A 20,907-nucleotide genomic window follows, 5' to 3' on the forward strand; every position below is an offset into this window, starting at 1 on the left:
GAAATTTCCTTCTCAAATTAATTTAAAAAAAGCTTAATTTAAAACTTTTAAATCATAAATCATAATTTGAACCAAAAAATCTTCCATCTTATTCTATAAGCACTCAGAAAAAAAGCGAGTCAGAAACTTATGCGATATGCCCGCTCCGGTCCACAGCCAATAGACTCTCCCATTCAATCATTACCGGCAACAGCAGGTCAACTCCGGCCGTGAAAAATAAGGAAAATGTCATTGTTTACACATATGAACACGTGTCTCGCAGTTGTCCTCGTCGGGAAGAAACATTTTGACGTCGGTCTCTGATATCCTCCATTCGTAAACTTACTATTCTCGTTTCTTCACAGAGGAAAACGCCAGGGTATGGTATTTAAGTTTTCAATCGTCTCCGAGTTTGCTGCTAGTTAAATCAATGCCTGTCATTGGTTTCCTTCTGTCGTCGTCGAAGCTTGAGCTAGTTCTGGCACATTTTGGTGAAGAATTCTGCCACTAGGGTTCTGTTTTTGGGAACGAAAACCTCTGCTAACGACTTGCCCGGCAAAATGCCTTAAGGGTTCTTTTCGTCCTCGTTGGAGTAATTGACACTTTTAAGCATGTCACTAAAGGCAATCGATTTTAAATGGTATGCACACTAGTTTTCTTTTATGCTGGTTTTTATTTTGTTGAATCCATGGTTTGTTTTCAGATCTTGTCACTATAGAATTGTATCGTGTTTGCTCTGTGTTATTTTAGGGATCTTTGAATGCACGTGTATAAGTGATTTTGAGCATTTATGCCGTGTTGCGTTACTGATAATTTTATATTAGGGTTTCTTCTGACGGTCTAGATTATGTTTGTAATTTAAATTATGTTTTATTTTGTTTATCGAAACAATTTTTTTAACGCTTTCTGAGTCTTCTCATCTGATCGAAATTAAGCTGATATTGACTAGTCTCTGGCTTGTGAGGCTTACCATTTCGAGATTCTGCCGTAATTGAAGTAAACGCACCGGCGTCCATCTTTTCAATCTTTCCAAGTATCTGAGAAAGATAATTTTGACTTTGTAGAAGTCTTTGCCGCATGAATCTCCTCTTCGATTAATCCAATTAAGTTTATGTTGGGCCGGGAATATAAAGTAATAATGATAATCTGTGCATTTTCAATTTCGTTTTTGAATGTCCAAGCGAGACAATTTTGAAAATAGAAATTATAGTCTATACTTGTAGTCGTCCCTGGTTTGTGAATTTTACATCCCCATGCCTATACAATACAACGAGGAAATTTAAGTGACGATAGGAGTTTTTGATTTATGAATCAATTTCGTTTTCAAACTTTTCTTTGAATAAAACCATACTTTAGGGTAATCACTCTACCTGTAACTTTTCAAGCAAGACTATGTAAAGTTAAGTAAGCAGAGCAGTCTATGTCTTGTGAATTTTCCTAACAAGATTGTGCATAAATTAAAGCTATCAGAGCATTCCGTGCCTTATGAATTTTTCCTTTATATGTAACCTGGATATTAACCAAAATGAAGCAATGATTTCAGTTTCTTCCTTGGGAATATGGCCACTGAATGTCCAGGAAAGATGTTGCTGCATGATGTAATTTTAGTTGTCTTTACGTGAGCCTCCTTTTGAATGCCCAGGCAAGTGGATGCTGAAATTTAAGAAATCATGCGAGTGCGTCCCTTGTGGAATTCAACTAATTATAGCAATCTCTGGCTGGGAATCCTCCTTTTAAATGTGCAAGCAAGATTGTAATGAAACTGAAGTAACAATCATATTCTTCTCCCAATGAATCATGTTTTTTGTAATTATAAATATTACTGGGAACCCTAGCCTAAACTTCTATGTTATTGGCGTTGTGAACAATGACAGTCTGGAAGTGATGCAGCTTGACAATTGAGAGTCTATGAAGGATTGTCAATTGTTGCAGCAGAACAAACAATCTCTCAACCTCATGAGCTCATAGAAAATTTAATTCTGGAATGAAATGAATTTCACCAAGCAACATCTTTTGGAAGACAAGCTTGATGGAACACTCTTTATTTGAAAACTTATGAAGTCTTTCTTCTGCAATCTAAAGGTAAACCAACAATCTGCATGCATAGAAAATCCAAAATAAAATACAACTCTACAAACTTCTGTGAATCTGGCCTTGAAGGTTCAAACCAGTGACAGCCAAAGGAAAACAGTCATCTTTTTTTCGTATCCAACTCTCATGGATGCCTTGGTAGTTAGCTGCATCCTCTCTCCTTCATTTTTTTTGCTTCAACCTACATTTTCTTCATACTTGGTCATCTAGGTGTAGTCTTTTTCTCTCACTGCAATATCTAACCTCTTTAGTTAATTTTGTTGAAGATTATAGCTGTGATAGAGATCTTTATCTCTGATATTGCTATATGTTGAAATTGAGAAAAAATTATGATGATATTTGCAAGTGAGCATTATGTGACATTCAATGTGTGCTAGGTGTCACACTCTAAATATTTTACAATTTATTATATGAAGAGACATATGACATGCAAAGTGTAATGCGTTTGGAAATATGAAGAGACTTGTTTTTGGAAATTGAAGAGATCTTTGGTTGTGATATGAAGCATTTCTCAATTCAATATATCTATATATATACACACATACATACATATATACACATATATATACATATTCATATGCATATATATGTATATATATGTGTATATGTGTGTGTGTGTGTGTGTGTGTGTGTGTGTGTGTGTGTGTGTGTGTGTGTGATTGCCTTGTATTTTAAGAGGATCTATATCAAGTTGAAAGCATTGTACTTGGACATTAATTATTTTTAATTTTAATAATAGAGACATTTTTCTGGCATGGCTGGTTTTTCCCCTCAAGTTGGAGGGTTTTCCTAGGATAAATTGTTGTGTCTTTATATGCCTTTTTTCGTTCTTCTTTTGTTCATTGTTGTTTATCTTTGTTTTTGGGTAAAACATTAACAAATTTTCCATTATAGTTGGGTGTGGGATTTCCCATATTTCGTCCACTTTCCTTTTGCATGAAAAGAAATTTAAATGTTCAATCCAATAAGTCTTGAATCTAGGTGCTTAGATTTCACTTCAACTCAAATTAGCAGTTTTCAAAAAAGATTAAATAGGAGTTAGATAAGGTGATTAATAGCCTTCCCTGGTTTTATGTGGTTTTTCATTGCCAATATTAAACATTAAACATTCCAACTTGCAGGTAAATAGCTCTAATTTCTTGTTATATCAAACTCTTGAAAATCAATAGTTAAACTTTAGAGCTGGGAGAAGAGTAGATAGGATTGAATCATGTTAATGTTTTGAACTGGAATAATATAAATGCAATATCTAGAAAACCATAAAAGCATACGAGCTAGTCTAGTGAATTTTAGAATCAGAATAAGAAAATTGGGAGTTTAAGAAATGCAAGAATTGAGGGATCCTTTTGAGATCGTGTAGCTGAAGAAGCCTTGGAGGCAGATGTGTTGGTGTTCAATTTTTTCTCTCTTTGCCTACACTATAATTTTGTGATGGTGAAAGATTTTGCTGGATTGTGAGTAAGTTTAGACAATGAACTATAAAGAGATAAGAATTTTATGATCACATCTTTGAATGTGGATTATGAACTTTATGCATTAATTATTAATTCATGTTATTTCACTGGGAATAGTGTATGCTTTTAGCATTGATCTGGATATTTCTCTTCATGACAGGGTGATTTTATAAATTATTATTAATCTCTCTTGGTTGCAGGATGAATTGAGAATCAACAAGATAATGAGAGATTTCATGCAAACTCATGCAAGCTAAAGAAATGAGCAAACATGAGGACCTTGTTTGCAGTCATGGGACTGAGTTGATGTCACATAACCTTATACAGACTGTATTTGCAGTCAGAGGAAGAAATCAGATTCAGAGGGAGCTTGAGTTGCAGATGCCAAATGCTAAGACCTATGCAAAGGATCAACAAACTTGTGTAGTAATGCCACTGCAGAAGTTCTCTTTTGGACATACAATGGAGCCAATTTCCTGGTATTGTGATAATCAAAGCTATGGGAATGCTGCCTCTATTGAGAGGGAATCTCAACATTCAGATGATATTTTTGTGTGCTTTAATGAGTTCTTTGCTGAGAAGGGAGTCTTAACATTCAAAAGTCTTAACATTCAAATGATATTTCTGTGTGCTTTAGTGAGTTCTTTGTTGAGAGGGAGAAGTTCGAGTTGAAATCCTTGATAGTTCTTGTCTACGAGAGAAGTTTGAGGTCAAACCCCTTGTTAATGGGTACGATAGAAGTTTGAGGTCAAACCCCTTGTTAATGGGTTCTTTTCCATGAGAAAAGTTCAAGGTGAAATCCCTTGTAAGGAGTTCTTCTCTGTGAGAGAAGTTCAAGGTGCAATCCCTTGTTCATGCATTCTTCTTTGCAAAGGAAGTTTGAGGTGAAAGCCCTTGTTCCACTCTCTCGAAGTAGCCATGGTGGAAGTTATGTGTGAGACTCCATGGCTTAGTTTATAGATTCGCCCTCTAGGAGTAGCTATGGTGAATGTTGTTATGCCAAGATAACAATTTTATTGATGAAGTTTTTGTTGACGTTCCTTTTGTTGCAATTATGTGTTCTTGTCATGTGATGACAATGGAAGATCTCTATCTTGCTAGGAGGGTGTGTTGAAGTTGATAGTTGCAATAAAGATCTTCATTCAGAGTTTCATTATGACGATGAAGCTTGTTTTTGTTCTGGGTTGAACTATTGTTCAATAGGGATTTTGACTTATTTATGTTTTCATCTATGTCTTTTTGGGCCTGACTTGTAGCAATTCTATTATCTCTGTGTTTATTATTTGGTATTGTGCGATATTTATTCTATCCTCCTATCGTGCCTGAACTCATACCTAGTGTCATGTGTATGATGAGATGGCACCGTGCATGTGTCGATGTTTATGCTTTTAGTTTTTAAGGTGATCGTTTCATTTATGGAGCTCAATCATTTACATTATGTAGTCGCCAATTCTCATATTATTAGTTGTTGTGTGTTGTTGGTAACTGGCAATGCTTGATAGTTTATGAATGGCTTCAGTTTTGGAGGCAATGATTCACTTTATTAGTATTGTGATCAAACTTTGGCTAGGGGCTATTGTTTAGTTTGTGGTGTTACCTTGATTAGAGTTTTTGGCATTCTCTTTGCTCTGGAAAATATATGAGCGATATTGTATTGTGGAGCTCTCCATAATTATTGTACAAAGTGTGATTGTGCTGAATCTTATATATATTTTGTATTGCAATATTGGTTTTGATCTGGATATAATTATTGAGTCAATTCTTGTGAATCTTGGTGTTTGTAATCAATTGATACTTTGTAGAGATTGTGAGAGTATTTCAGAAAAGAAAGACAAGCTTATTGATTGACTGTTTAGTTGACTTCAATCATAAGCAAGAATATTGTATTTGTTTTGATTGTGCATGATTGGTTGACACCCAAATGCCTGTCGTTAAACACCCTAGGTAAGAAGAAAATGCTTCTTGAGCTGGACTCATAGATTTTAAGATCCTATGATTGTCCTTCATCCACCATTCTTCCATGTCCTCTTGCGCTTTCTTCTTCACCTTACTTTGCACTTTTATGACTTTATCCTTCCTTTCATTCTCCCCCTCATAAAATTTGCCTTACCCATGATTCATCCACCCATTCTATCTCATCATCTTTATCACCCATTTCTCCTTCATTCTCTTCTTCCTATAGGTCAACACAATAAAATCTTGTCGGAATTCAACTCGCAACTTGTTTTTTCTGCACCTAATAACTCTTCTTTCTCCACGTTCTCCTTCGATTTCATTTAAATAAAAATTACCTTCAACATCATCATTAATGGATTTAGAAAAATTAACAATTAATCCTCTCTTTATTTATTGTCTCCTCACCCCTTTTGTTTGTAATATTTTCCATGCATTCTGCTTCACATTGCTGTCGAAAATTATCATTTTTGTCCATGTCGTTATAGTTTTGAGACTTTGTCCAACTTATTGTGTGACGACATTTTCTTGAATTGATTGTGAGTTTTAATGCTTTGTTCAAGAGGGATTTGAATTCAATTGTGCAGGCTTTGAGCTGCCTATTGCATTCACAGCCAATTTGAACTTTTGGAGACTTTGTGCTGCTAGAGGACAGATTGTTATAGTTGGTTGTGGATGCTATTACTTAGAACTAAAGACTTTGAGCTTTAGTTGTAGCTATTTTCGTTAAGTTTGAGAGTCCCGGTGAGAGACTTCATGCCTTACTAGTTATTCTACTTGAGTCCTAATTTGGGATAATTGCAGGAGACTTTGGTTTCATGTACTTATTCCACAAAATATAAAAAGTAAACTGCTGCCCTTGGTGTTGTTCTTATGTCAATTCTAGGGTCATCAGTATTATCATAGCAATACAACACGTTTTGTTAAGTTGGAAAGTTGTAGTTGTATGCAAATCATTCGTAAAAAAGAGGAATTGATAAAGAGAACTGCCCTTTTTGAAATTTCAGTGAAGTTCCTGTTGAAGCCACCTACTGTAAGAAGGGAGTCTCCCCTATTGCTAAGAGAAAAGAGAAATCTCATGAGATGTTGCCTAAAGTCACAATTTTGTAAGTTGTGGTCATAGTGACTTACAATTTTTTTAGCCAACAATTAAGACAATCCTTCTAACATGATGTTGGGAAACAAAATTGTCACTCTGTAGTCAAGGCACCAAGTCTAGCTTTTGAATTTGAAACCATGATTTGAGGAGAAAATTGTCAAACCCAAATTGCTTTAGAAACCTAGTCATGATTTTGTTCAAAAAATTACCAAAAGCTTTTGCAGATGAGCACTACGACTGAAAATAGATTGCAAGATAACATGATTTATGTGGAAAAAATGCCAAACCCTTGATGTGATGTTGAGATCATCCACAAGAACTTTTTCTAGGAGATTAAAAAAATTGAACAATATTTTTTAAGGAAAAATCATAAACCCTAATTGTATTTTTAGGGAAAAATCATAAATTCTAATTGTTTTTTTTTTTTGATGATTGTTTTAAAATCCTAACAATATTTGAGGAAAGCTATGAAACCTAATTGTAAATTTTGAGGAAAACATTATAAGACTGAACAACAATTTTTTTTGAGGAAAAGATTACAATATTGAATAGTGATTTTTTGTGGAAAAATTCAACGTAAATTCTCTAGGAAAAATTATAAGGCATAGACAATATCTTTTAGGAAAAGTTAAAATAAAACCTAAACACAATATTTTCAGGAGAAAATAAAAAACCTAGATATAATCTTTAAGGAAAAAATATGAAAAAGTAGTATGGTTTTTTGAGGAAATTTTTATAAAAACCCAAAAATATTTTTTTTTGGAATTTTTTAATATAAAACCACCAAAGAAAGAACCCACAAAAAAACCATGATATTGGGAACCTAGATCCCTTAGTTTTGAGGAAAATAAATAAAACCCTAACGGATAAAAAATCTACAACTTAGGTTGTATTAGAGGAGAGAAGCAACGTTTGAAACAAAATGTGACTTGTAGGAAGATCACATTGTGGGTGCACTGAAACCCTCATGTTAAAACTAGATGCAATGAAAAATGAGCTTGAGGCATGAAGAGTGGTTGCTTGACTAGATAAATAGAAAAGGCCGTGGAAGAAGACTTGTCATGTGTATAGATAGACACATGCATTGAGCAAAGACAACATGGTCACAGGAAGATACCCGTGTTTTCAAACTTGTGACTAAAAATTGGGTGGCATGCAAACTGAAAAACGACAGAAATATTGTAGAACTCATCACACAGGTTACTAATCTCTTCACATATAGTCCACAAGAACCCCTTTTGTCATGGGAAGAAACCTAGATTGCATGCAGAACAGGTAAACACGTTATGTAGATGAACTTGACCCACAAAAATGTCATAAAGAAACGCCCAAAATTGCTTCAACGTTTATTTCATTAAAAAATTTAACTTCAAAACAAAACTCCTGAAGTTGCTCCAACAATTGTTCATAAAAAAATTGGTTAAAAAATTTCTAGAATTTGTTATAGGGATGAGGCCACAATTTTTTACAAATTCACTTAACTTTAAAAGATCCCATTAACTTGATCTGTTACCATGTAATGATAATTGTATATTCAATAATGAAAATGAAGTTTTCATATATGGGCAATAAACATTAGGATGTTTCTAAATGAAACAAATGTAAACAAAAGCCAGAATTAGAAACTAACTTAACTAAGATAACCATTCAATAAACATTACATTATTTTAATACATTCTTTTCCAAGCAACTTAACATCAAGCTTATTTTCACAAATATTATAGAAATAATCTTTTACTTGTGTATTTTGTGCTTCTTTGTTATTGCAACTTCTCTTTCCATATCTTCTTCACTCTTATCTACACTTCCCATTTATTCTTGTCCTCCAAAGAACTCTTATTCATTATTGTGGTTTCCTCCTCCCTTCTCCCTTCTTTATTTATGCTTCTCTTCCTTTCTTGCTTTTGTTCAACTTTAATTCTGTGGGCTTTTTCCACATATTCTTAATTCCATAGCCTTTGCAGCATAGGATTGTATTATTGCATCTTCTCATCTTGCTTTTTATTTTATAAGAGATATCTATATTTTCTCCTTCCTTTGGCTAGCATTCATTCTTCACACATTTCCTTTCAATTTTGCACCTTCCATTGTTCACTATACCCTTTTCACGTAATTTATGTCCACACTTTATTTTAGCCTCTAGAACTTTTTCTCTGCTTCATGTCTATCACATCCAATCTAGACTCAATCTTTTTGAATTCTTCAATAATTTTTTTTTTTGTAAATGTTATCTTGGCATTCTCCCAAAGGCAAAATTCTCATAGGTCTTCCAATGACGCATCTTGTCCTTCTCTTTGAAGATATCTTTAGAGATTCACTGTAATGACCCCTTTGTGAAATAAAATTTACTAATAAATAATAATAAAATTAGAATAAAAAATAAAATATGATTTAAAACTTAATTAAAACTGATATAAAAAAATTAAATTGAATGAATGGTCAAAAGGCAATAAATGGAGAGTTGCGACTCCCTCAACATAAGATATAAAAGGGAGAAGAGTTTATTTGAAAGGGGATATGGATGAACGAAGGACTAAAGAATGGAGCATGTGAGTCAAGGAAAAGGGCAGCAAAGAGTTTCTCTATTTCAAAGGTTGGTAAATGTGAAAGGTTGTGTCTCTTGTCAAATGTTAGACATGATGAAGAGATGCAAGCTCTCCCTTACATTGGAAGATTTAAAGGGAAGAAGGTTTTAGTTGAGGAGGGAAGGAAAGAGAGATCAACTAAGAAATAAATTTATATCTCTTAAGAGCAGCAATGGAGGGTGGTGTATTGAGTCTTATGAAAGGTGGTGATCCTTTCATTCATGAAGTGTAAAAGAGATCATTTAAAATTTCAAGTCATTCAAAAATCACTTAGAGTTGGCAATCATCACTCTTGAATTGATAGAAGCAATTTATCAATTGGGATAAGGCACCCCATAAGAGCAGAACTAAGATATAATATTCATTCTAGGTGAATATAAAACAATGAATTTGAAGGTCGAATTCTAATAAGGATAATCTACTACTTGTTGATCTCATCTTATCACTCCTTGGCAATTGCATTGTGAAATCATATAATTAATTTAGGTAGGTCCACTTGAGGGCCTAGGATTCATGGGCAACAAGGCGGGGTTAGGCCCACTTCCTTGGCCCAAATGACTTTTGCAAGTAGAAAAGGTGGAGCTATTAATCTCCCCAAATTATAATTGCTCAAAATTTGCCCTAAGTCATAACATTTATTTGAAACAAAGTGGGGCTAGAGATATCTTTCATGCTGATTGAGACCCTGTAAATGGGTTAGGAATCATTAATTCATAAAATCAATCTCTTTAATTAGAAATAAGCATAAATTAGAAGTATAGATCTAATCAAAATCTTCTTCAAATCAGACTAAGAAGGCTCAACCATAGAAGAGCTAAAATAATGTTATTTGTTAGGGTGCCCTAGAGATCCTTGAGTGGATATACCATCTGTCTTGGCCTGTACCATCCATACAAGGTGGAATACCTAGTGAGGTGTCCTTTAACCATTTCCCTCAATCTTGCTATGTCTATCGTACTTTCCATGTTCGAACATTCTTCATATATTCATTTACCATGATGGGGAGCATTCACAATGGGGTGCCTTGGAAGTCCATCTTTTCTAAGCCCAAAGACAACACCCTTTGTGCCCCTTTGGCCCCATGGGACTCCCCTATCTTATACCATGAGGTGGAGCATCCAAAAGATGGTTCCATCATTGTTACCACTCATTTCTCCTACCATGGCTAACTTTTTTTTTTTTGATAGTTTAAACATTTACAAGTATAACCGAGAGTCTGAGAAAAAGCACAGATCAGATCACACTCCCAATTACATATACAATTACAAAAATTTTGGGGGGCGAAAACAGAACTTAAAAGATCGAGGTACTGTCAGCTTTTACCATTACATACATTGATTACAACTTTTCTTTATATATATTTATCAAAACAAAATCAAGCTGATGAAACAAGCTAGCTTCAGCCATCATTCTGGCTGTCAAGATCTGGTTGAGCCCCTGGAACTTCATTAGGGTTCTGAATCACAACAGCAGCAGCCTACTCCTGATTGGTTACATTGAGTCCTTGCAACACATTACATACATTGTTCAACTCTGCTGCCTCTGAAGGAGCTAGGAAACTCTGGTATTCAGCAATATAGTTTGCTGAATGCACATTGTCCTTGTTGATCAGCAAGGTGCCTTCTCGCATGAGTAACATGAAATCACTCCTGGAAATATGAAGCACCAAAGCAACCTGAGACATAATATGAAAATGGGTGAGTTTAAAGTTAAACTCAGTAAGTATCCTTCTCTCTTCTTGAAAGATTTCTTTGTTCCTGTCCTTCCAAAGAGTCCATAAAATCTCAGTAGAAAGAGCAAACCAAAAGGTGTTAAGTTTATAATCAAATTTCTCTACATAGCTAGCAAGAATTTCACTCCAGGAGACACTACCAGCACAATTCCATACACTAGAGGAACCAAGAAAAATAAACCACAACTTGCGGGCATAAACACAATCAAAAACTAAATGCTCAAAAGATTCAGTCACATTACACAAACTGCAAGAAATTGGGGATAAACCAATAGAAGAAATAATTTGACCCACAGCTAACTTTTTTAACAACCACCACCATTTAAAACAAAGCTTTTAAGGCTTGGCTATACCCTTCCAAAATAAAAATAAAAATGAAAGATCAATCAGAGAATGGATTAATTTGCCCCCAGCACTGGATCACTCTAGCAATGAGAGAAGAATCAGTTTTCATACACAAATATAGCCCTTTGGTAGTAGTGTCTTTCAACAGGACACCATCAACCCACTTAGCTTTATCAAGAAAGACCTTTGAGTCAATAATATCACAAGGGCTATTAAATTTGATCACTTTCTTAATCAAAGTGAAAGTCTTTTTCTTTGAATTAGGAATATTAAATCTGCCTTTCATCTCCTCCCACACCCCTAACCTCCCACCTATCAAGATATCCTGAATCAATGAAATCCCCTTCAAATTCTAAGCTTTGGTAGAACAGCTTTGAGTAAGGGCCAAAGCTTTATTATTATACGAGAGCCCCCACCAAATGGATCTATCCTTCACAAGGAAATAAGGAGGTCCTCTTGCAACTTCTCTATCCTGTACATACTTCCTCACTTGAATCCAAGCCTTCCAAAAAGTTTGAATTTTTTTGACCCAAACAGTCTCATCTTAAATTCTCCTATAACAATGTCAATCACTAGAACATCCTTCCAATTCCTACCTTTCCTAATGACAGATTTCAAAAGGTTATTCCTAATAAGAATTTTCCATGGCTCATCTCCCCATAATGCTTTCAACACCCATTTGGATGCAAGAACCAAACCTTGGGCTTTAATATTCTTCAACCCCAAACCTCCTTGACTTCTTACTTGACAACACCATTCCCACTTAACACAATGCCTCTTCTTGTTCCCTTTACCATCTGACCAAAGAAAGTCTTGCAAAATTCTTTCTAGCATGTTCACATGAGAGTTGAGAAACATCCAGGCCGAAACAAAAAAAAATATGATGAGAGGAAAGAACTTTCTGCACCACTTGCAATTTGCCAACAAAAGACAAGGAATGGGTCTGCCATTTCAAGTGCTTTTTATTAATTTTTCCATAGACCCAATCCCACATCTTATTAAGATTTGCCTCAACTGAGAAGGGGATACCCAAGTACCTAACAATTTGATTAGGTCCAGACCAGCGCCAACCCTTACTGACCAACCAATTTGGAGGATCAACAGACCAACCCAACACATTGGATTTAGAAGGTGAAATCTTGGACCTAGAGGCCATACAAAAGAAGTTGATCCTATTATAAGCATTCTCAAAATTCTCCTCTGAAAGCCCTAGGAACAAAGAAGTGTCATCTGCAAACTGAGCATTAAGCAACACCTCCCCATTAGGCAAGGAGATGCCTTTCAATGAAGGACCCAACTCCTTTGTCCTTAAGAATGTAAAACATCTGCTGCAGTAACAAACAACAAAGGGGCAATCAGGCAGCCTTGCCTAATCGACCTCTCCAACACAATAGGTTCTGACAAGCACCCATTCACATCTATGACAGTATTGGCATCCTTAAAGAGAACATTAATCCACTTGCAGTAAGATTTCGGAAAGCCAAATGCTTTAAGCATACTTGTTACAAATTCCCACTCAATCCTATCATAGGCTTTCTCAAAATCTAACAAAATCATAGCTAAATCTTGCCCATTATTCTTAGCGCAATTCATAGCCTCCCAGCTAGTTATCAGATTCTCTAGGATATACCTTCCTTGGATAAAACCAGTTTGTGTCTGTGACGCAAACTTATTTAGCAATAAAGCAATTCTTCTAGCAAGCACTTTAGCAAGAATTTCATAAGACAATTTTAGTAAAGTTATCGTTCTCCAATTTTTAACTAGAGACTTATCCCCCACTTTAGGCAAAAGCTTAATAACTCCTTTATTAATGGAGCCCCCTAATGACCCCTTCTTAGAAGCTTCTTCATACACAACCAACAACTCAAGGCAAATCCAACTTTTATTTATCTTATAGAACTTAGTCGAGAAGCCATCCAAGCCAGGGGACTTTCTATTAGGAAAGGAGTCAATAGTAGCTTCAATTTCCCCTACCGAGATCTCCTTACTGAGATTAATCTGCTTCTCTTCCGAAATCTTAAGAGGAATGAGTTTAAAACAATCTTCCATTACTATTTTGCTTTTTGGAGTCATCTTTGAAGAGAATAAGTTACTATAAAAACTATAGAAAGCATGCTGAACTTCCTCGGGGTCATTTGAAATTCTATCCCCAACTAGAATATCAGTTATAAGTTCTCTTTTGTGCTTGGCTTTAATAATGTTAAAAAATTACCTCGATCTTTTATCCCCTTCATCAATCCAATTCATCCTAGCTCTAATCCTTTGCCCTTGAATCTTGTACCTCTGTATGCAACTCAAATGATGTTTAATATTCACCATTTGCAATTCCAATTCCTCACTCTGCCCTATTTCTTGTAACTCTTTTTCGGCCCGAATCAACATATTCTGCCATAAAGATTCCTCTTGATTCTTGTCCATGGCTAACTTCTTACCAATAACTTGCAGAAGATTTTTCCAAGTCTCCACTTTTAAGTTCCAAAGATCAATAGGATCAAGCAAAGGGTTACTAATATTAAGAATCTCAGTAACCATGACTATGGCCTCCACATTATTAGGATCCTCGAGAAGAGAAGAATTAAGCTTGAAAGAACTGTGAGTCCTCTTAGAAACTGGAGAATTCCTCAAAGCTTCTATGTATAGGTCAATGATTAGAGAGAGAAGTTGGAACAACTTGGACTGGAGCATGACTATTTTGATGTAGGAAAGAAATAGAAGAACTGTCCCCATACACCCTATCCAATCTGCAATACACCCTATGCTTATCCGATTGATTATTGCACTAGGTAAACCAAATGTCTTGAAACTTGCCATGCATATTTTCCATGGGATCCACCAAGTTGAACTTTCTTTTGAATTTAAACCAAAAATACATTTCATTACCTTTCTAACAATGAGGCAAGCCTCCAGCCTTATCAATTCTATGTTCCACCATGTTAAAATCCCCCACGACTACCCATGAAATCTTTGGCAAGTGCACACAACACCACTCCCATAGTTCTGTTCTTTCTCTATAATTATTTGAAGCATACACATTACAAACACCAAAAACACTTTCACCTTGTTTGATAACAACCCAAATTACCCTTTGACACTTGGAGCATCCATGACTAACAATATAACTTTCCCATTTTGGGTGAATAAGCATAGCCGCCCCGCTCTTTGCTCTCTCATGGTTGGAGTGGAAACCTATAGCCTTGTCCCAAAGGAACTTCAACATAGAATAGGCTTGAAATCCGACCACCTTAATCTCCTGTAAACAAATAACATCCTTATCCTTCAACTTATTGCACCACCTTCTAACTAAATACTTCCTATCAGGCATTTCTAATCCCCGAACATTCCAACTATGGATATGCAACATCATTAATATTTAGGGGGAGTTTTGGAACTCTTGCAAAGCTTATTAAAACAATCAGGAAGATTCCTCCTCCCTCTATCCCTTAAAGGGCTAGAGCTTCTCTCTACAATCTTCCTTTTCTTTCTACTAACTTCTGTAAACTGCCCCTCCGAATTAGAAATTACTAGAGCTAAAGATCCAGGTGAGGAAGCGGGAGTGGAAGACACAGAAAGCACCTCCTTATTACCTTGCTGAATTTTAACTGCCCTCTCTTTAATGGATATGAGGGCTAATTGCTGGGCATTCAGAGCAAGCTAAACATTACTAACTGCTTGGGGGGAATCAGACTGACCTCTTGAGAGGGGGGAGGCTACGGGTGCAGGAATAATATCCGAGGCACCACCATTAGCCAACACCACATCAAACTCTTCTTCAAAAAGAGTATTTGCCAACGACAAAAACTATTGCTCATAGGGATATCAATAGTATTAACAACTGGAGGCTGTAAACCTGGGGTGGTAATGGGATCCCCCGTCTGCAAACTACCACACTCCATAACATGAATATTAGGCCCCTCATCTTTATTGGGGATTTTGTTTGCATTCTTAATACTCGTGACTGGTAAACCAGAAGTTTCCTGGTTATTAACCACATTAAATTTTTCTTTACGAGAAGGTTGGAGAGCTGGGCAATCCTTTTTGGTATGTCCATTAAGTTTGCAATGAAAACATGCATTTAAATTCCCCAAGAGGGCAATCTCCCAACAAAACCTTTCTCCCTCAAAATCTAATGAAATGTTATCAGGAAAATCCACATCCGGAGCCAGAGCCAAAAGAACTCTAGCATTAAGGTGAGGCAATGTCACCCTAGATTGCTCAACTTGTAACACTGAGCCTAACGGTTTAAGAATTTACGGGATGAATGGCCAAAATTCCACATTCAAATCCTTAATTTCCACCCAATTCGGTGGAGCCCTACCTTATCAAAATCACCTTTTGGAGACCATGGGTAGACCTTGAACATAGACCTACCAACATTCCATAATCTTTTTTCCAAAACTCTTTCTTGCATGCTGTGATTTTTCAAAAAAAAAAAACAAACCCTTCTGTATCATTCTACAATACGTCACATAAATGCCAAGCTTTTTTCCCCATGCTGCCGCTAGCCAATCATCAAAAAACTTCCTAGCAGGCAAAGCCTCCTTATCCAAACAAACGAAGAAAATAGCAATGCTTTTCAACCTAGACCTTTCATTCAAAATTGCAGACACCATGTCCTCGTTGGGGGAAAGAGAAAGAACCTTAGGGCTGAGAGAAGGATACTTACCATTCTGTCCTCCGCTTCCACCAGCGGTGGCACTGCTTCCATTGGGGAATCCACCTCCATTTGCTACGACCCGTCTTCCTTCTCCTCCTTGCAACTCTGATTCCACATTTTGTCTGCGAATAACACCCTTAAACACCGTTGCTACCGAGAAGGACGAAGAACTTTCAGCCACCACTTGTTTGTAAGACAACTTTCCTTCCCCATCAGCAACATTCCTGACTGCAGATTTATGAGTGCCTGTCTCAGACGTACTCCTACCCACATCATCCTGCAAATTGCAATCCTTCCCTCCGCCATGATTCGACTCTCCCATGGCATGAGCAAACCAGGCCGAGGGCAAATTTCACACCACACCTCGGGGGTTCGAAATAATGAAACAATGAAACACAAGCCAAATGGAGGACAAATGCAAGCAAAGTACTTACTGCAACCAAGCAAAGGGTACAAGTGACACGAGGCAAACGACATGACTCACAAGACACAAACCAAGCAGAATCCAAGATTGACATCTTCAAACACGCGGCAAGTTGCAGAGCCCATTTTCCTTCGTCATCCTCTTTCTGTTCATGATATGTGGATTATTGTTTATGGTTCCTACCATGGCTAACCTTAAGAATCAATCAGTACATATAAATAATTCAATATTGTGCATGTGCTCTATATATGTGATAATCAGTTACAACATCATATCCCAATTAGTAATAAGTAGTTACAACAACAATGCATCATTAGTTAGTCTTGTGCATATATAAATGGTACTTATCATGCTATGCATATGGAACTCATACCAAAGACCACAATATATGTTCAAATTTAACAGGTATAATTTATTAGTAATGCCAAATCTGCTTACATACCTTGTGATTTGAGGACTTCCATTTGTGCGTTTTGATCATATCCACTGTCAATTTTGAGAATGTCCTCTTTTAGACCTCCAAATCATCCTTTGCATTGGCCCGATAGTTGAAGATATCTTCTCCCATATGCCTTCTTGATCTTACTTAATTGCTGCTTGTGATGGACAAATCTCACTTACCGAATTGAAGTTGAATTTAACCCCTAGTTTGTGTTTGTTCTTTTGAATTCTGTCATAGGCAAGTAGTTGCCTTGCAACCTCCATGATGATCATCTTGTTTGTGGGATACCTTGGAAGCTTTCTTGGATAGACAATACTTCCAAATATTTGAATGTATATGAACTTCTCATATTGGATGTATCATGATCCATACTCTTCAATCAATTTCTTAGCCTCAGAAAACCTTACACGTGGAGCCTCTTGCACTCTCACAGTCTTCATGGTAAATGCATCTTTGAAAATTTTGAAGTTCTTGGGATTGTGAAGTTATGGTTGTGTATAGCATTCATGCACTAAGTATTCCCCTTGAGATGTTCTACATCTTCCCAAACTTGCCAATCCTTGGAATTTAAACACCTTGACTAGCATATAGACAAGGTAGGATGTTAGGTAAAATGCTTTAGTGTTCTTCATTGACCTTAGTTGGTGATCAATATTGTCATTGATAATCTTTGCCAATGCAAACATCCCTTCTCTGAAGAAATCTCGTCTCTAAAGTAGAACATTCAAGGCTTGAAAGTGCCTCCTTGTGGTTCTCCCATGATTGTGTTCAACATTACAATGAGATCATCAATATCTTTCGTAAAGTCCAATATAGAAGTCAACTTCAAGATTTTGGAGTAATGACCCATAGCTCAACCATCCACTCATCGTTCATTCTCTTGATCTTCATAGTGTTTTGAAGCTTGCTCCTTGGTGATAAAGGTTTCCTCCTTGTGGGATGATATGTTGAAAACCATCGCGATAGCCTTTTCTGATCTTCTTCTCTTTCCCATACTCAGTTGTCTTCTTTTGAGTGTTATAATTCTTTGCACATTCAAGAACCAATTCAATGCATTGCATGGTAGGAGGGAAGGCAGCCGCCTAAACAATTCCATTCTTCATCATCACCTTAGCCATCATGGATTTTGAATCCCTAGACATCTTTTGCTTCACTGAATCATATCGAGGGACCTTAGGCTAGTATCTCCAATCTTCTTGTGCTTTGTAGTGAAACTGGATTCTGGTGCCATTGCTTTGGTTTCTTTCCTCGCTTGTGCTTGCCTAACCTTCTTTGAGCTCCCAATCTTGGCTCTTGACATACTCCTCTCTGCCATAACAAATCTTTAATCAGATTTGGAATTTAAATTTTGATCAACATATTAAGGATTAAGACTTGGGTTTGAAATTAATTAGCTAAGCCTTATTAGACCTTTTGAAATGCTTTTTAGACATTCTAATGAAAAAGATGTTGCATAAACTTTAATGCTCTACTTTATGATACTTTAATGCTCTACAAGAGAAGATTGAAATCTGAATTGAAGCCTACTAGGTTGGATTATAATCACGTTAATATACATCCATTAGGTCTAAAAAGAGGATTCAAGTTAGATTTACAGTTTACTCAACTAATTTCAAACTCCGATCTAAGCATCCTTGCACTGAGAAAACTAGAGATGTAACTTCGATTCATTCAAACCTACATTGTAAATTTGCAGCAAAGTCAAAATCTGGAAATGATAGGCACTGTAATACGTTTGAATTTTACTCCTTACCACCTTAAATCTGGAAAAGTTTTGGATTCTCAATACTATTCAAAATTGTAGCCTTTGATGTCTTTCAATCACCTATGAATGTCAATTTGGATGCCTTGCTGTTACCTCGAATTCAATCAGCCACCTCCAACAAAACAGTTTGCTTCCCTTCTTGGAGAAATTTGCTGCTCATGGAGATGTGATTTTCTGCCTATCTGAGAAGAAAAATTGTTGGTGCTGAATGCAAAATGAAATGAATTCGTCCCTCTTATATAGGGGGTTTTTAAGGGGTGAAAGGGCACTACCCCCAAGGAGGCCAATTTAGCCCTATATTTGGCCAATAAAATTTATTTATTTATTTGTTTTTCCCAGCCCTTGTAGGCCGACCTTGCCAAGGATTTGAAAATGTTTATATTTTTTGCTTTCCTTCAAATCAAAATGACTGTCTTTATAAACCTTGGTCGCACCTAATATGGAGGGCAGAATTTGAGTGTTTATGATGATAAATAATCCTCGTGGGATTTGAGGACTCTCTCTTTGTTGACTTTCGATGTTCATTGCCTTCATTTTGGACTGAGACTTACCTTCCAGCATTTCATCAACTTGACATCACATTTCAGTCACCCAAAACATATACCACAATTATTCACAATTAAGGTGGAATTTGGGGGTGGGGGAGAATGAGGATTTCCTCCATAAGCTAGGCAGAATTTACAATGGGAAGAGGACTTCATCCTTGGGAGATGGCAGAATCTGCCATCTCTTGAAGATTCCTAGATTTGGCTCGATCTTAATTCATCCCAATATTCAATTGCCTCCCCATACCTCTTATTACCTTACTGAAATTTCAATCTCAAACCAACCTCAATACTTACATAGGGCGGAATTTCACTAAGGGCGATGATTCTTTTCCTTGATTAAGTTCGCACTTGGAGCTTACTGTCATCCTTCACTTTCATTGCCTTTGAATTTCATTGTCCTCCAATTTATGGAATGTTCACCAATTGACCTCACCAAATTGTGGAAATGAGGAGTGTGTGGGGATTCTTAAATCCTGATAAAGCTGGATGTGAAGTGGTGGTGGGATTTCAAGATAGAAGAGGAGTGGAGTAATCCTTATCAAGGCGTGGAATCTGTCTGGGGTAGAGAATCCTTTCCTTGCTGGGATCTCCCTTCATAACCCTATCCCTCATCAAATTCTTGAATCAACTCACCCACCACCTTGTGAGGATTGCCCTTGCTTTGACTTTCAATATCACTTTACACTTCAAATAAATCATCATTTTATGCATTGGGGGGTTGTGTAGGTGGCTTCTCTTATCATGTCAAGGAGGAGATTTACTTAGGAATATGATAAAATCCTTGGTAGGGGCAGATTCCGCCCCTACCAGAGGATTTTTATCCTTCGACTTCACCAAATTTTACTCCATTTGCCTTCACCTCATAATCGATCTCATGATTTCAACGCCTCACTCACCCTTCACCATATCTCTCAGTGAATATGCCAAATGACCCTCATTTGATGGAGGAGTAGATCTCCAGGTCAAGAGGATAAATTGTGGGTAGGGGTTAGATTCCCTAATTGTAAAGTTTCTGCAAATTTTATGTGATCAGACTTTGATAATAACTTCTGTTTTGTTTGCTGAAGATGATCTTCCTTCTATCTGAACTTGGAGAAGAGATGCCAATATCAATTGTTATTCTGAAATGTTTTTGTCTCAGCAAGTATTTGAGTTTAGGCAGAATTGCTTAAAAAAGCAGACTTGATCTATTTGTGTGTCCTTTAACTACATTCCCATCCTATATAAATATGCAACCAAAGGGCATGTCTCTCTAAGAGACATGTCCCTATCTAGGTTGGCCTTGATTAGTTTTCTCAGAATCGGCGCTCAAGGAACAATATCATTAGTTAGTGCTTATCCTAACTAATTAAAGACAAGTTTAGACTTATCTAATTAACCCAAGGGAGATGCCGATACCTTACTAACACAAGGCAATCATATATATAGCCTATTACAAGAAAGGCATAGAATTATTACTCTGATCCGTACGATCTGTACTGTCAAACCAGCATGATTGAGAAGTTACAGAATTGACACTCCCTCTTAACTTAGTAATCATATTGAGAGATAACATATCTAACATCATCAATTAAGATGAATAAGCATAGATTGATACTCTATATCTATCTGAATCTTCAGAATATGTGGTGTCATGAACACATGATACTATGTCATATTACTAAACTTGTGATATGACATATCACTAATACTAGTGATAACAATATTGCAAAGAATACAATATACAAGATAAAATCTTGAGAATAATTAAATTCTTCATTTATCCAAGTTGTGATTCATAGGTACTGACATTCCTATATCACAACATGATCCTGAGTTAAGATCTACCAAAACATA

The 20,907-nt window shown here is 36.4% G+C and overlaps 1 protein-coding gene across 6 annotated transcripts in view; it reads left to right on the forward strand.

Annotated features, from left to right (window-relative positions):
• The first annotated feature begins 270 nt into the window (after positions 1 to 270).
• Positions 271 to 20,907, forward strand: part of SIS3 (SUGAR-INSENSITIVE 3) — a 124,578-nt gene continuing 103,941 nt past the window's right edge. For 4 of the 6 annotated variants that reach the window (XM_089822116.1, XM_089822117.1, XM_089822114.1 and 1 more), the window contains exon 1: positions 271 to 619. Coding sequence is in view for 2 of the 6 variants with exons in the window: in XM_089822113.1 (XP_089678239.1) it covers positions 591 to 619 (29 nt within the window). In the remaining 4 variants the exon portion in view is untranslated. Of the gene's footprint in view, positions 620 to 3,724; positions 4,004 to 20,907 lie in introns of all 6 variants that reach the window. The other 2 variants (XM_089822115.1, XM_089822112.1) reach the window with 1 other exon arrangement.

Source organism: Cupressus sempervirens, chromosome 3 (assembly GCF_028749045.1).
Source record: "Cupressus sempervirens isolate cs-2001-9-10 chromosome 3, ASM2874904v1, whole genome shotgun sequence".
NCBI lineage: Eukaryota > Viridiplantae > Streptophyta > Pinopsida > Cupressales > Cupressaceae > Cupressus > Cupressus sempervirens.